General features: G+C 51.0%; 1 protein-coding gene across 8 annotated transcripts in view; it reads right to left on the bottom strand.

Moving 5' to 3' along the window:
• Positions 1-17,082, bottom strand: part of PLA2G6 (phospholipase A2 group VI) — a 53,381-nt gene extending 36,299 nt beyond the window's left edge. The window contains exons 1-3 of one of the 8 annotated variants that reach the window (XM_039877699.1): positions 16,923-17,076; positions 7,600-7,634; positions 7,246-7,499 (exon numbers count right to left, since the gene is read on the bottom strand). In XM_039877699.1, the coding sequence (XP_039733633.1) occupies positions 7,246-7,454 (209 nt within the window). In that variant the 5' untranslated portion in view covers positions 7,455-7,499; positions 7,600-7,634; positions 16,923-17,076. Of the gene's footprint in view, positions 1-7,245; positions 7,635-12,895; positions 13,099-16,922 lie in introns of those variants that run through there. The other 7 variants (XM_039877696.1, XM_039877700.1, XM_039877702.1 and 4 more) reach the window with 7 other exon arrangements.
• Between the last annotated feature and the right edge of the window lie 270 nt (positions 17,083-17,352).

The following is a 17,352-nucleotide window of genomic DNA, read 5'->3' as shown; positions in this document are numbered from 1 at the left end:
CTGAGTCCTATTTCACACCATATATTTTTTTAAAAAGCAATTCCAGGTATATTATTAATCTAGTTATAAAAAAAAACAAAATAATAAAGCTTCTAGAATATAGAAAAATACCCTCTTGACCGCATGGTAAAGAAGGAATTTCTTAAATAGTACACAAAAGCATACTGTAAAAAACATGAATAAGTTTAACTTCCTTAAGACTAAAGAACTCTAGTTTATCGATAGGTGTCATTAAGAAAGTACAAAGACAAGCCATTGAGTGGGTGACAGCAACAGAGATGCACAAAACAACCCTGCTAAAACGCTAAAAAAAACAAAACTTTATTTTTTAAATGTTCGAGAGATCTGAGGAGGTACCTTACTTACTGAAGAGGACTGCCAACTGGTTAACCAACTCATCGAAAGGTGCCCAACTTCATATGTAATCAGACAAATGCAAATCAAAGCCATAATAACATATTACTACGCACCCGACGGAATGACGAAATTCTTTTAAACTGGCAAAACTAAGTATCAGAGGATGTGAATTAACAAGAAATCTCATACGCTGCTGGGAGGAATTATCCACTAAAGTTGAGAATACGTGTGGCCTCAACCTAGCAATTCCACTCCTAGATGGACGTGTAATAGAAATGCATGCACACACGCACCAAGAAAACTAGACCCCAATTCCCACCAACACTAGAATGAAAAGTAAAATTGCAATCTAGTTACGCAGCAGAATCCCACTGCACTGAAAACGACTGACCCAGCTGCGTGCAAAAACATGTAAATCTCACAGACAAAATGCCGAGCAAAGAAGCCAGACGCAAAAGCAATTTCCGTGAGAGTCGGGTTGAAGGTTACCTTTCTTTGGGGGAAAGGGGACAAAAGCGGGGCTTCTGGAGTGCCACAGCTTCCTAAATCTTGACATGGGTGGTAGTTAGAGTTGTTCGTGATAAATCATTGAGTCAGATGTACTTTTCCATAAGTGCGTTCTTTCTATTTCACCGTTTTTAAAAAGTTACAGAGAAAAAACAGAAGATGAATTGAAGACAGCCGAATACAGGCAGTGTCTGAGGCGAAAGTGGAGTCGAGGAAGATGTTTTTTAACGCGCATTTGTATAGTAATGGAAAATATCTAAAAAAGAGGGGGGACTGTGTAGGAGACAGGAAAGAATTGCTGAAATGATGTCCTGAAGCGGATGAGCGGGGATGGTGACCGTGATGGGGGGAAAAGCCTCAATGAGACCCTCGGATGGTGCATCTCTGGTGACAACAGGGAAGGCCCACTACATGAGTGCGGGTGTAGGCAGAGGGGGCGGAGGGAGATTGTGTTCCCACTGAGACAGAAGCCAGGTCATCAGCTGAAGGTAAGCATGGAGAGGAGGGGCTGGAGGTGGACGAGAGGGGAAGGCATGCCTTCCAGGAGAGCTGGAGAAGGACAATCTGGGGCAAGGCAGGACTCTGCTGCCCTGCAGGCCTCTCCAGGCTCACAGGCTCACTTGTGGCTCACGACGTGATCTGAAGGTAAGACCGGTGGGCATGGAAGGGTGTTCCTTCAGCCACGTGGAGAACTGGAATTAATCGGTGTTGGGTTTGCCAAACGTGATGGAGAGAGAGCAACAAGAAAGCGGAGAGTGTATACAACGGTGCGATTATGATAATGGGCCATGGTGTTGGCATTGGGTAAGGGATGACATCCATGAAAGGGACAGGGACTGTGAAAGGGTAAAAGAACCGGTCCACGGTCTGCGGGGGTAGAGGAATTTGGCATTCAGAGTAGACAAAGGAGCTGGAAAGACAGGAGGCAGAGATTAGGATGTGGGGTGCTGGAAACCTGTATTTATGGAAGAGCTGCTGTTACCGGTGATGACAAGGTCAGGGATTGGCCCTGTGAACCAGGAGGGATCAGGCGCCAACAGCCCTGGGTGTGAGGAGGGGCGCCCTGTGAATACTGCAGCCACCGAGTCAGGACAAAGTCGGGACTGACCGAGAGGGAGCTGAGCCAGCGCAGCTAACATCTTGAGGATGTGGGGAGTGCCCTGGGGGTGCAGATGCCTGCCACCAGGAGGGAGAGAGGGTGGTATCACAGGATGATGTGACATTCAAGTCTGAGAGGTGAGGAAGACCCTGTCCCACCTCCAAGCCCAGTGGGGGAAAGACTGGAAGAGAAAACTCTGGAGAGGCCTGCAGGGCAGCAGCGTCCTCAGAGAGGGCCAGGTTTGGGGGAGAACGAGGTGAAAGAAAGATGCAGAGAAAAGGCTGAGATCTAGAAGCCTCATGGTGCTGTGTCTTTCTTGTCTTCTCAAACTGAGCCCCTAGACTAAAGCCACCTGTCATCAGCTCTGGGAAGCCTCTGCCTTGCTGGAAGCGGCCTGCGGATAAGCCTCGGGGGGTCTGAGAACTTCCTTAAATTGCATGCCAATGTGTGGATGTGCATTTGGGGGAAGAGAAGGTCCCTTGAACTTCAAGGGGGGTCCTGGACAAAAAAATGGCCAAGAAACATTAGGCTACAGGGGTTTCTAACTCTCCGGTTTCAAAGCCGAGCATAAGCCCTTCCCCGCCGGTTCTCCAAAGCGCCCTTCCTCCGTGCCGCCCTCCAAGCCTTCGCTCATCTTTGCCCTCACCCTGCACTGCCCTGTCTCGCACGCCTTCTCCTGGTGAAATCCTCTTCACCCCTTAAGGTCCACCTCTAACCCAACTACCTCCAAGAGGCCTTTCCCAATCCCCCAACCCATCAAGCCCACTTTTACCTCCTGTGGTCAAGGATTCATTCATCCAGTGACCAAGTATTTACCGTGCACCTACTGGGTGTCGGCCCTACACTGGGCATTAGGAGAAATGACTCAGACCCTGGCCCCGTCTCCTAGGAGCTCTGCAGTCTAATGAGGGAGACAGGTGTGCACACAGACATGTGGTGATCTAAGCCACGAGGGGCTGACCGACATAGGGACAGTGCTGAGGGAGAACAGAGGGGTGAGGACACAGGCCACTCAGCTCGTCTGGGGTTTCCTGACAAGCAGTTTTATGGCAAAGTCCCAGAGCAGAAGTGCAGAGGGCCTCAAGAGTCAGCCCTCTTCCAAGAAGTGAAGATCACATGTCGCACACGCTTTTCTCATGCCTCCCAGGATGCCTGGGAAGTGTGACCCTGCTTCTGCTGAGACAGCAGTGAGGGCTGGCGGGTTTCATCAAATATCGTATGTCACAGTAAATGTCAGCAGTCAATGATTAATTTGTACCCGGAACACCAATATGGACATTATCATAATGTACACAGCAATGCTACACGTGACCGCCCCAGGGCTCACAGCAGAAGAGCTGGGGCTCTGGACCATATGTCAGGCCAGGGGCCTAGGATGGGCCCAGATAAGCTGAGCCCCGCCCAGCACGCCACACTGCCTGATGTTCCGTGGAAGGAAGAGGTGGGTTCTTGAGCTAAAATGCCTGGGACTGAATGCCAGCTCTGCAACTGACCAGCTGTGTGACCTTGGGCAAATTACTTAAATTCTTAGAGCTGTGTTCCCTCCTCCACAGATAAGAGCCCCACCTCCTGGGGCTGTTATGAGGATGAAGGGAGTTAACACTGAGATGGGTCCTGGCGTGCAGGAGGAGCTAATAAAGCAGACACTGTGACTGGAGTCGGTGCTGTCGATGTCAGCCAGGGTCCAATCCCTCCACCCAGGAGGGGTGCTGTGGGACTCACTGGCCTTAGGTAATAAAAGCTGGAGGTTCAGAAGATCCTGATTCCTTCCTCCATCCTGAAGCTACGCCTGCCAGCTACCAGCGGCCACAGAACAGCAGGAACACCTCTACCTGGAGCCAAGGCTGGATGCGGGGCCTCGACAGCCACCTCTAACACCTTACTTAAGTACTTACAGACAGTTCAAAGCCCTCTGGGCAAGTAAAAGAGGAGACATTTAAAGGACAGAGCCTCCTGAAGAGGACGTCTGGTATAGTAAGCCTTCTCTCTACAAAGAGCCGTCGGGGAGAGCCCTGTGATGACCATCCCCAGTGAGAAGCCCAGGGCTCTGGCACAGTGCCCCGAGCCCACCCCACCGCAGCCCTCACTCCTGGGCACACCACGGACCTGGGAACTGCCACTGGCAACTCTTCATAACCTCCCCTCCAGCAACTACTTTTCCAACCTCCACTCTCGCTTGCCAGCTCACCCCCTCGACAGCCCTGAATCCAACAGTCTCTCGGCCCTGACAGAGGGCCTGGCAGCCCTCAGTAAACACTGTTAAAACCGAAGGAGTAGTATATCACATTCGTCTCACAAACCCGACATGTGCCAGGCACCCTGCTGCGTTCTGGGCAGTCGTACCGGGATGAACAAGACAGACCCAGCCCCTACATTCATGGGGTCTGTGGTCACCAGGAAGGAGGTCTACTGAGCTCAGGGATGGGGTGCTATGGGGACACACAGCAGAAACACCTACTCTGGCCTGAAGGCCAAGGAAGAACAACTAGACGTGAGGCTAGCAAAGAAGGGGAAAGTGTTCTAGGCTGAGGCAAGAGTCTGAGTGAAGGCCAGGAGCAGAGGGTGGCCAGAGCTGAGACCAGAGGGAGAGGCAAGGCCCCAAGAGGGGCCTTTCTGAGCCACGCTAGTCATCTGATAATGTTAAGGAAAGAGAAGCCCTTAAAGAGTTAAGCAGAGGAGTGCGCAAACAGATGAAAGATCATTCTAGAAAGATCATTCTGACAGCAGCTTGGAAGAGGATGGGAGGAGAGCAAGATGGTACCGGAGCAACAGGCCAGGAGGCAGGGAGCAGCAAGAGTCCACCTGCACCATGCCCACCGCCTGAAAAGAGAGCCAGCGGCGAAATGGAGAGTAGCAGGACCCCTGGTTTTGGAATGGTGTGTGGCTGGAATACACTCTCCGGACTCCCTTATGGTTCACTGTGGTCATGTGACTAAAATCCTAGTCAATGGGACTCAGGTGGAACTTCCAAGAAGTGTCCCTAAGGAGAAGGAGACTGCCCATCTTCACCCTGTCCTTCCGCCTTTCTGCGGGCTGGATCTGGCATGGCCATCTGGGACCATGTGGTGACCTAGAGAATGGAGGTCACACGCGGTGAGCAACATCACAGAGGGAGACAGCTACCACAGTGGCCCTATCTGCTGTGGCTGTCCCTTAGGAGAAAACTAAAACTCAATTCTGTTTAGCCACTACTGTGTTGGGCTTTCTATCGCTCGAGCTGAACCTAATTGTAACTGACAGAGAAGCAGCAGACTCGAGATTACTTGAAAAGAGAACCCGACAGAACTCGGTTAAGGACCCGGATCTAGGGGTGAGGGAGAACGAAGAATCAGAGATCACTCCTAGGTGTCTGGATTGCACAACCACAGAGATGGGCGGTGATGCCATTTGCTGATGTAAAAATGCTTGTGTGGGAGCAGGTTAGAGAGAAGAGCGGAGAATCCAGAGCCGGGTGATTCCTGGCATTCTGAGAGGAAATATGAGCTTAGCTTGAAATCCTACCCAACAATGCTTATTCTGTCTAAAATCAACAGAGCGGCACAGGAAGAGAAATGGTTTAGGAACCAGAAGACACAGATTGTGTTTCTTCACTGCTTCCTGTGCAACTCTGGAAAAATCATTTCTCATTCCCGAGCCTCAGTTTTCTCATCCATAAAATGGAACGCCTTCCTTGCTTACCTCATCAGGTCGCTGGAGGACATGCCACTGTACCATATGTGACAGTTCTGTCAGCTGTAAGGTGCCACCCAATCAAGGGTAGTAATAGCACAGGTGTCGTTAATAAACTGTTCACAAAGGGTTTAACCCCCTGAGACGGAAGTCGGCCCAGAGTGGAGCCCAAGCTTCCCGAGACAAAGCTAGAATCCTGTCGAGAAATATTTATAACTGAGGCGGACCTGGTGATGATTTGCACGGGGAGGGTGTAGGGCCGCCAGGGCAGGACACCTCAAAGGCACAGATGAATGGACCCACTGGCCCGGTCAGCTGTGCATTCCCGAAGAGCAGCCCCCAGCTGCGGGCCTAGGGAAGGGTTCTGAACAAGGCCAGCCAGAGGGCCGTCAGCTCAGGCCCATCTGAGCCCAGTCGGGACTACTCTTGCTGTGTTGAAACTGGCCATTGGACTGTGTTCTTTGCCCAACTGCCGCTTGGGTGCCTCTGCCTCAGTTTCCCTGTGGAGCCAGGCCCTGACAGGCTGGTGTCCTGACACCCTGCCTCACTCGTCTCCTGGTGACTGGACCTCGACTTCCCAGTTGCCACTTTCAGAGACTCCTGCTGCCACACCGCCTCAGTCAGAGTGATCCTGAGGCTCCCTCCAGCCTGACCTCTCTCCCAAGCCCTGGACACACCCAGGCCCCGGCCAGACCCATCTGCCTGCGGGTCCCCTCCCTCAGGCCTTGACAGGTCGGGAACAACCCTATCCACTCTGTTCCTCCAGATACACTACTACTCACTCTTCCAGACACAGAGCAGCCCACCAGGAAGTAGTCACCTCCTGTTCCCACTGTTCAGGGGGCTCTGCCTCTGTCACAGCACTCCTCACACTGCCTGGCTTGCAGGTGGCCTCGCCCAAGGACTGCATGTTCCTTAAAGGCACAGAGCATGTCCTACCATCTCGCAGCACCAGCTGAACCTGGCCCAGGGCCGCAAACTCCAGAGACACTGGAGGTGCTCAGTGCATGCTGACTGGATGGGGGACAACAGGATAGCCAGAGGGATGGATGGATGGATGGATAGAAAAAGGGCTGTCGGTACCAGCCCAACTCAATGCCAGTCTGCAGGAGCCCAAGCTCCTCCGGACCCTGCATTCTGGGTCCTTAGCCACTCCTCTCCCCTTTTCCCACAGCCCTGCAGCTGGCTCCCTACCTTTCACTTCTAGCCCACAGGAGACCCTGAAAAGTGACAACTGTCCACCCCTTAAAGGCTCTCCTGAACAAACTCTGCCCTCCCTGTGAGGGCAGTCATACCTTTAAAGATCCAGGGCTACAGATGACCCCTGGGCCTTACCTGACTGACCCTTCTCAGCTTCACCCCCTTTCCTCTTCCCTCCAACCGCATGGGTCAAGCCTTGCCAGGAAACAGCCCGGTCTTCTGTTCCCACACCCCTGCTGCCAGGACCCTGACAGGCCAGGTGTGGATTCTAGGAAACCCCTCCTTCCACTCAAGAGCAGTCCCCTCTCCCACCTCTCTCCTGACCCCTCAAACACAGACCCAAAGAAGTGGCTTCTGAGCCAAGAAACCTCCAGTCAGAGGAAAGGCGTGAGTTGTAGCTGATCATCACCCACCGGAATCCACTCTGTGAGTTCCTGGGGTTGACCAGGATGCAGTCCCAGGTGCGATTGGAAGTGTTCTGGAACAGAATCAGCTGCCCTTCCTCCTGAACCCGGACACTCAAGATGTAGTCGGCCACAGACACCTCCTTCACCCGGAACGGGTTAGAGAACATGTTGGTGACGCTACTGAGGGTATTGACCAGGCGGCCGAAGAACTGCATCTTCTGCGGGGCTGGTGAGGAGGCCCCACCGCCTTCCCCCTCAGTCTAGAAGAAAACGGGGTCTCTGGTCAGCTGGGCTCGGTCTCCCATGCCCACCTCACCAAGCGCAGCGGTTTCCTGCCCAGGCACCCAGATCGCTGCCCACCAGCGCAGTTTCCCTGATTCTGGGCGTGGAGGGACCTGCAAAGGAGGCGAGAGAGAGAGAAACGGCACTGAGTGGGAGGTAAGAAGGCCTGACGGGCATTACAGAGCCGCCATTGTGCACAGGTGACCGGACTGTCCTGTCCCAGACCCAGTTTCTCCAGCAGAGACTCAGTTTCCTCATCTGTAGCGTGGAGCCATATCGCTCAAAGGAGCGCATGCTACAGGTGATCCCGCCCTGTGAAAATGGAGTTCTCGCCATGTAAGGTGTAGGGTCAAGCTTTCTGGTACTCGAAGAGCTTGGTATGGATCATTTCAATTCCACAAACAAAACCAGTGTCCCCTCTACTAGAAACCGCAAGGGGACCAGGATGGTCTCACACTCTGTCAGGGGCGGGGGAACTGTAAGCATTTATCCAAAGCCTTTCATATCTGCTACCCTGGTTTCCCAAGAAGCTCCAAGGAAACTCAAAACCCAGCTTCCAGGAAATAAATGTGCATGAAAGGACTGGACACAGTGACCACATATTTGAGTGGAAATTTTACATTTCATATTCACAGGGTCCCAGTTTATGCCATGGAAATTGTCCCCAGTTTGGATGACAGAATTAGATGTCTTGTTCTTTTCTGGGTTCTCAGAAAGCGTGCTGCCTTCCTAAGACAGTGCCACCAGTGTCAGGTGACAGTTAACTGGTGGCCACCCTCTGCCTCTGTGCCACAACGTCACCTGCAAAAGAGCAGGTCAGACAAGGACAAGGAGTGAACGTGTGGGCGCCCTGGGGGAAAGTGGACATGTGAATGGACACTAGTCACAACCTGGCCCATGTGTTGAGGAGAGTATCAACTTTAGGATAAAAGGAACAACAGGAGGCCTCATTGAATCACCTAAATAAGGAGTAAGGGTCAAAATGATAACATCAGGAGACATTAATTGAGCACTTACGAGATAGGAGCCCCTGAGCTAAGCACGTCACGTCACTGGCTCATTTAATTCTCATAAAACCACATGAGGCAGATGCGCTGAGCACACAGTGAGTGCAGCTCTGGAGCAAAACCACTGAAATCCTGGCCTCGCCACTTACCAACTGTGTGGCCTTGGACAAGTTACTTAACCTCCCCGAGTCTTAGTTTCTTCATCTGTAACACGGGGACCACAACAGTTTCTAATAAGAGAAGCTAGCAGCCAGTAAATGTTCAATAAACATTAGCTCTCTTGGCTTCAGTCACCCCCCATGTTACAGATCAGGAAACCGAGGCTTACAGAACCATGACTGTAGAGCTCTGAAAACATTCCAAAGCTTTGTAATGTCCTTCCTGTTATGATAAGTGGTAAGATGTGGTGTGAGCAGACTGTGAGCCTCGGTTCTCCTTCTTTAAAATGAGGATAATGCTCACCTTTCAGGTGTTTTGAGGATGAAATGAGAACACGTGTGAGAATGCTTAAACCTGTGTCAAGTCCCTTTTGTCTCGGGAACTGTAAGAACAGAGGAGTTGTACCCCTCCCCATAGGCAGGGGAGAGGGGAGGGACGCCGAGGAAAGGTGTGGTAATCAGTCCCAGGAAAAGAACCTCCCAAAATGTAGGACAGGCATGCACGTCAATGTGCATATAACATTTTTTTTTGTTTTGACACAGAAAGGGAAGCAACTTCAATACCCAACATTAAGGGAAATGTAAATGGTGATATCTTTACCTCACAGACACCTCGGGGTCATTAAAAGCTAAAATTGTGAAGATCCCAACCATCAATCAGGAAGAGCATGTGGCATTCTGCTACAGGCTCAGTGGCATCCAGTCCATGATGTGCCCTGTGCTCGGCCTGTGGAGCCCCCACCTCCCATGCAGCCTCTGCCTCTTAGACCCGCCCTGTCAGCTCTAAACCATATGCGATTCCAGAAAGCAAGGTTGTTTCACACATCCTCACCTGTCTGCATTGATCTGTCTGTCTGGAAAAGCCTTGATCCCCTCACAAGACCTCACGCTTCCAAATACTAATCACACCAAACACTCACGTGCCTTCTTCTTCCCTGGCCCTGTTCCAAGAGTTTACATATATTGATCATTTCATCTGTACCACCACCCTATAAAATTATTACCATTGTTCATCTCATTTTACATACGAGAAACGCAAGGAACAGACCAGAGAGGTAAAGTAACATGCCAAGGTCACACAGCTAGTAGTAGGTGGAGGAGTGAGGACTGGAGCCCAGATGGGCTGGCTCTGGAGTCTGAGCTTCTCAAAGGCAGGTGCTGCACCTCTGGACACTGACCCCCAGCACAAAGCTTGGCCCATACAAAGGGCGTTAAAGCACAATTTACAAGTTTAACTGAGTAAAAATAATGCACAGAAAAAAAAAAAAGCTGATTAAAAAACATACCAAAATACTAGGAGTAGATGAAGGTATTGGGATTACAGGCAATTATTTTCTTTTCCTTATTTTCCAAACGGTATGGAAATTTTTTAAAGCAAGTAGGGGCATAGGCTGAGCCCCTGGGGCCTGCACCTGGGAATGTGGGGGGTCAGGCCTGGCTTAGAAAAGCAGCGAGAGGCTCCCTAAGGGCAGGTTGGCTGCACTGGGAATGGTGCTCACAGGAAGTGGAGAAGTAGGAGCGCCCAGCACCAGGGAGCCCACTGGGATTAAGGGGAAGTGGGTCACTGTGGGGGTCCAGCTGGATGCAAGGAAGATGCCCCGCCCCGGAGGAGAGACCCTCCTCAGGGTCCTGGCGCTGGCAGCTGGGTCCCTCCCACACGCTGACTGCAGCCTGGCCGCTGAAAGGTCACACCTGGCTCTCTTCCCGCCTCCCAGGCTGGGCGTGAGGATGAAATGACACAATGTAGAGAAAGTGCTCTTCCAGGCCACTGGCCAACTGTGGGCACATAAACAGTGGCTGTTGTTGTCACGAGGTGGAAGAAAGGAAATTAAAACCATCGGGCCACATCCTGGAGCCATCGCACAGGCCAACCGGGAAAGCAGCAAGTGTAAAGAGCGCATGGTTGTACTTCCTTCGCCTTTCTGTCGTCCTCCTCCTGTCCCCACCACCTCTGACCGCAGAACCCAGGTGTTTTTCCAGCACAGCTGTAGGGGGAGGACGCTGGGCTGGGGCACGGGCTGACATTCCTAACCTGAACTTGTAAGGTCCCTTCCAACCGACTCCTTCCCTGCACAACCCATCACCTCGCTTCCTCTCGAGTCTCGCAGCTGCTCACCCTTGGACCGTCCCACGGTGTCACCATTTGCTTTCACCTACTGACAACTGTTCTTTATTGCTCCTTAGCTGAGCACCTAGGTGACGCCAGAGCCATCAGTCGGGGACCATACGCTCCTGGGCACCGAGGGCTGCTTCAAGCAGTTCTCCGCAATGCCACAGTGTAAGATGCAAACCTGAGAGCTTTTGTGGTGATGGTAATGGTGACAGTTCTCTACCCCATACAACTTCTAAGTGTCAAGTGTGTCTCTCCTATAGTGAGGCTGGATATTTCTGGCCTGTTCCCCTTAGTTTTGCTCCCCCATCCCCTGTCGAAGGCCCAGCTTGCCTGCTCGGTTTCTTCAGGGGAGAATTCCAGTGGCTGCCAGGTGTGAGGTGCCCCTGGAAGAGCTGTAAGGTAGGACGGACAAGCAATATTATCTTCATTTCAGAGATAAAGAAATTGAGGCCCAGAGAGGCCTTACGCTGTGAGGGTTCAAAGTGCAGTTTAAAAGGGATGTGATGATGTCCACCAATAAAGAAAATAAACAAATTTAAAAAACCCCTACTGGGATCAGAGGACAACTGGGACCAACAGGTAGAATCCTGGGTGAGTTCCCCAGAAACAGCTAGCTGGGATCATGAAATGAGAAGTCACAGGGAGACCCAAGCTGTTTCAGCTTTGAAAAGTGCAGAGTCAGGTGAACACACAATGCCTTACTGTTAAATTGTACACCTGAAACTTACTGGGTTTCGTTAGCCAATGTCACCATAATTAAAAAAAAAGAGAGAGAGAGAGAAACAAAGAAAAGTGCAGTCTCTTGAGGGGAAGAGTCAGAGAAGGATGGCTGGAGGAGGTGACTTGAAGCGGGGATGAGGTAGAGGCTTTCGCAGTAGACAGAACTGACGAAAATGTATGGGAAGGTATGGGGACAGGAGCGCGTGTGACCCATCTGGGAACAATAAGCATTTTCATTGGGACTGGCCAGCACAGAGTGGGGGCTATGGTTACTGCTGCAGTCACTGTGAATACCGGTCACCGTGGAGCCATTTATTTGGCATTTGCTAAGCCAGCCTTGCTCATAGCCACCCTGTGAAGTGGGTTCTTTATTCCTAGTTTCCAGAGGAGATAAGTTCAAGAAGGACAGTAGAGGAAGGCGGGGCACATGGGTCAGTTATAGGGGTGGTTAGTCCCCAGATATCTGGTTCTCTTCAGCCGTGAATTCCCTGCAGGACCCTGGCAGGTCTCAGACAAGAGATAAGAGAGGAAGAACAAAGCCACCAAGCCCTGGGCCCGTCCTCTCTCCTCCTACTCTGGATGGTTATGTGTGAAAACTGCTCTTCCAGAGTAAAAGAGGACACTTCCTGGCCTATCCTACCTGGAATGCCCTCCCCCCGTTCCGGCCAGAGCCTCTGATTCGCCTTCAAGGCCCAGCTGCCCCCTCTGATGGCTCAGAGCACTGGATCTGCCCCTCCCGTGACTCACACTACAGCCCTTTTCATATGTACACACGAGAACCAGGTTCACCCTATACATCTTATACCCTCTCTGTACAAATCCAACTCCCTGCTTCCACCTGTCCAGTGGCTCCCCATCACCTTCCAGAGAAAGGATGCGAGCTGCCATGTGAGCTGGCCCAGTATACCCCTCCAGCCCGCCACCTCCAGCCATGCCGCACCACTGACACCTCCTGGACTGCTGCGGACTTGAGCCTCAGTGTCCCCACACGCATGCCACCCCCTTCTCGCCTCCACTGTCCTCTCGGTCCCGTCCTCCTTATCTCAGAGGACGCTCTCGATAAACCTCCACTGCAGCACTTACCCTGTGATGACGAGGATGTATCAGTGGGTTTGGGCTGCCCGCCTCCCCCACCTTTTATTTGTTTATCCAAGCACCTAGCATGCTGTCCTTGACTCATAGTGGGTATTTAATAAATGTTTGAATGAGAACAAATAAATGAACCAACTGGAAGTCTGTGGAGCCAGCACCTCTGAGGCATCCCCACCCTCCTCTCTAACGCCCCTGTGGGGGTGCCAGACCACACACCCTATTCCCCACCCACTCTGAGCTGCCCCCGCTCATCACCACAATGGAAAGGCTCAGGGGGTGCTCACCCCTACGTGAGGAAAATCTTTATCAGGCACTTGCTGGGCTCCAGGAGTGGCACTGAGCTTTAATCTGGAATGTTCAGCTTTATATACCACCATGGCGCTTGAAGCTGAGCTTATTCATACTCCAAACAGGAAAACTCTTCAAGCCTCTGCTTCCTTCTTGAAAAAGCCTAGCCAGAGGGGCAGGACGGCTGCCTGGGAGGTGCGTAACAGGATCCGCAGGCAGCCGGGCCAGGAAGCTGACCTCACAGCACTGGCCACGTGGGGATTCTGGGAGCACACGCAGAGCAGCTCGTGCTGGAAATCAGGCCTCATGAGCCCTGGCTGCTTAGGACAGGATGTCCCATGCTTGGAACAATGGGCACAGGACAGCGACACATGCCTGTGCAGCCAAAGTCTCCCCCCAAGTCCAGTGCCCTGGCAGGACAGGCTGAGAACACAGGGCCTGATCAGAGCGCTGAGCCTGTGCTGACCACACGGACTTCCTTCCTGAGCCTCTCAGCATGTGAGCGCACCTCCGCACGCAGTCCTACATCTTCTCACAAGGCCACCAGGCTTTACAATTGGCAGAGGGTTTTCATATTAGCTGCCCTGAAGCTCACAAATGCCCATCAAAAAAGGAAGGTGCGTTGTGAGGAATATGGGGAAACTGAGGCTGTGCGAGAGGAAAGGGCAGGTGTTGCTTGGCTGCTGGACTCAAGTTTTCTTCCCCAGACTCCTGAACCGCATTAGGCAGAGGGCCTGCACATAGCAGGCACTTAATTAGTGCATGAGTAAAGACCGAACAGAAGTAGGGGTCAAGTCGAATGTCATTTCCGCCTTCCATCGGGACCTCCAGGGTTGCCCTCAAAACAAAATGTTGCTCTAAATGTTCACTCTGACCCAGCTCGTCCCTAACTTTCCTAGGCGGGTGAGGAATGAGGTAGAGCTCGTTCCGCCACCCCGCGACCCAACAACACTGCTACATTCATCCAACATCCCCTGAGCACCAGGCACCTCCCAAAGTCTTTGAGGTAATTATCATATTCAGTCCTCAAGACACTCATAAGAGAAGGTATACTTCTCTCATATTACACCCAGGAAACTGAGGCACAAGAGGTTATGTAACTTCCCAGATCTGAACCCAATTAGTTGGAATCCAGAGCACCAGCTTGTCATCCTCAGACTGGCTTCAGGAGAAAGTCTGAATGGAGAGTGGCTGATGAGGCTTGATTTTCAGTCTCCCGTCCTCCAGAAGGTAAAGCCCTCATCTAAAACTGCAGCCTTTCATATGAAGCAGAGCAAACTGGTCTTTCAAAAAAGAACAAGGTATCTCTTTCATTCACTCTGCTCAGCTGAAAGCAAACTTCCCCTGAAGTGTTGCTGGAGTTCCCAAGGACAGGAGACACTGATAACTTTGGGTTGGTGGCATGGTACAGGTGGTCCATTGTATGGTTCACTCTATAAATACTTATCGAGGACCTACTCTATGTTAGGCATTGTTCTAACTGCCGAGAACACATTGGTGAACAAAACAGACAAAAATCTCTGCCCTCCTAAAATCTGTATTTTAGAGAGGGCTATAAATAATAAAGAAGATAAATGAGCAAAATATATACATAGGTTTTAGATAATGATTAGTTGCTAAGAAGAAAAATAAACCAGAAAAGGAAGATAGAAAGTGTCCAGATAGAGACTGAAATTTTAGATAGGATGAACAGGGAAGTCCTCATCAAGAACTTGACCTTGAATAAAGACTTAAAGGAAATGAAGGCAAAAGTCCTATAGCTATGTAGGTGAAGAGTTTTCCAGGCAGAGGGGAGAGCAAGTGCAAAGGCCCTGGGGCTGGAGCATGCCTGGTAAGTTCTAGGAACAGCAAGGAAGCTGTTCCGTGAAGTCAGAGAGATAACGAGGCCAGGAAGGCACAGTGAGAGAAGCCACTGCAGGGCTTGGAGCAAAGGGAGTGACATTTTAACAGATCACTCTGGCTGGTTGTGGAGTATACAGGCATCCAGGATAATCTCACAGCTTTGGCCTGAATGACTGAAAGCATACTGCCATTCCTAAAGATGGGAAAGTCAGTGGGAAGGAGGGTGGGGAAAGAATGAAGTGGATATCAAGAGCTTAATTCTAAGAACTTTACGTTTGAACTGCCTAAGTTTCAGGTGTTAAGTGGACTAGACATGTGAGTCTATCATTAAGAGAAAAGGTCTGGACTGGATGGGACTGGAGATATAAATTTGAGAGTTGTCAGGATAGAGATGGTGCTTAAGGCTATGAGACTGGATGAGATCACCAAAAAAAAAAAAAAAAAAAAGAAAGAAAAGGATGGACAGAAAAAAAGAAGTTGTTTAAGGCATGGACCTGTTAAAATGTTCTCCTAGGCACCACCCTCTACAAAGTGAAGCTGGCAACACAGGCATCTTCTTCACTACAGCTCACACACACACACACACACACACACACACACACACACACACTTAAATTCCTCCTTTATTACTGACGTCATTCTGCTGAGTGAGAAGGAAATTCCCTTTTAGGGATACTGTCATTGAACAAGAAAGTAACCAACGGAAGGGAGAAGCACTAAGACAACAGTAGTGACCTTTACACAGCAGGACAATCATACAGGCTCTAGTGTTATAAAGTGCTGTATTCAGATTCCAGCTCCAACCTGCATAAATTGTTGTGACCTCAGGCAACTCACTTGCCCTTTCTTCCTTATGTTAAATGGCAATAACATTGGCTACATCAAAGATAGTTTAGAACACAGTAAATAGTCCATTAATATCTGTTAAATAAATGAGAATGAATGAATGGTAAGGATAACATATAAGAGAAGCTGATTCATAGTGAATGATCAATAAATACTGTCAAATGCTAAGTGAAAGACAATGTACCTTCTACTCGTCTTTCTCTCCTTGTTTTGTTCATTCTATCTCTTTCCTTTTCCTGCCTATGACACAATAGCAAAACCATGCATTTGTACAGGATCATACTGGTTACAAAGCTTTGCCTTCTACATTATCTCAAAATTTGAACCTCACAGCAGCCTTATGAGGGCAGGAAATAGGAACCCATCACAGATGAGGAAACTGAGACTTGGGTGGAAAATAGCCTCTGAACTCCAGGAACATTTTGAGGCAGAGACAGTAATAAAAACACTGCATTCAGCCCAAGGGTGGAGCATCTGTGTTGCCAAACCAAACCTGCCTAACATCCTGTTGGGCGGGTAAGAGGCAGGTGAGGGAAAGACACAGAAGCTTAGGGGAAGGGAAGGTATTTGTTTGGTAGTCCATTAAAAAAATGGGCACAGATCCCTGAGCCCTGTGCCCTCCCTGTCCCACACCCACAGGCCTGCCCATCCTGGTCACATGGTCACATGGGTGACACGCATACCGCCACCAGCTTCCAGGTCATCTGTGGGAGCAGGGGGTGAACAGAGGATTGGGGCGTTGGGAGACTCTGGGGTGAGGAAGCTATGGGGAAAGAGGAAGTAGGAGAGTAGGCAGGGATGAAATCTGGAAGTACATGAGACAAGAATCAGGGAATTAGAAAAGGGGAAGAGTAAAATGGAGAACAGGGGAGACAAATGGAGATGAAGTGGGGATCAAACGCGAATACACAGAGGCAGAAAAATTGAGATCACTTAGAAAAAAACAGGAAGGAAGCTGGGGACAATCAGTGGGGCCAGAGTGAAAGTTGGGGTCACTGAGGGACACTGAGAGATGGGGGAAGAGAGAGAGAGTTGATTCATGAAGTTAGATGAGGGGGAGACAGACAGGGAGACTGGGGTACTGACGGGGGGCTCTGGGTCGAAGCTGGGGTCACGAGTGGGGCACGGGATGGGAGTTGGGGACGCTGGGGAGGTCAAAGGGCGGAACATGGGATTACTCAGGAATCACACAAGGGTCAATGTACGACATGCCTCAGAATCAGGGAACACGGGGTAGGTGCGAAGAAGGGATCAGGTGAAGATCATGAAGTCTGGGGCGCGGAGGCAGTTTGGGGAGGGCCCCCCAGGCCCCGCCTCCCCTGCGTCGTCACTCACCTCGGCTTACTCAGCACTTCTACCTCCTTCTACTTCCGCAAACAAACGAGCCCCGGACCTCTTGACGGCCCGGTCGCCGCTCTCCGCCAATCACCGAAGGCCGTGCCTACCTGCGGCCCCGCCCCCGCGCCGCGATCGCTGCGCGCGCGGAAGGCGGGGGCGGGGCTCTGCCACCTTTTATAACCGCCCAATGGCAGGGGCTCCGATCGCCGAGCGAGGCCGGGCTGTGGGATGCAGCCAATCTTCGCCGGCGGAGCGCGGCCCTGTCTGTGCGAGGCGGAAGGACCACGTGACGGCTTTCGGCAGACATGTTGATGAGAGGCAGAACTCTTACCCTTTTCCCCTTTCTGCCTCTTTAAAAGATGGTAGGTCTGAAGTCTGAACCTACTGTTAATGATGGCTTATAAAGATAAAACTAAAACCAACAAAG

This window comes from Pteropus medius, unplaced genomic scaffold, assembly GCF_902729225.1.
Source record: "Pteropus medius unplaced genomic scaffold, Ma_sr-lr_union100, whole genome shotgun sequence".
Lineage (NCBI taxonomy): Eukaryota > Metazoa > Chordata > Mammalia > Chiroptera > Pteropodidae > Pteropus > Pteropus medius.
This window is presented reverse-complemented; position numbering and strand designations above follow the sequence as displayed.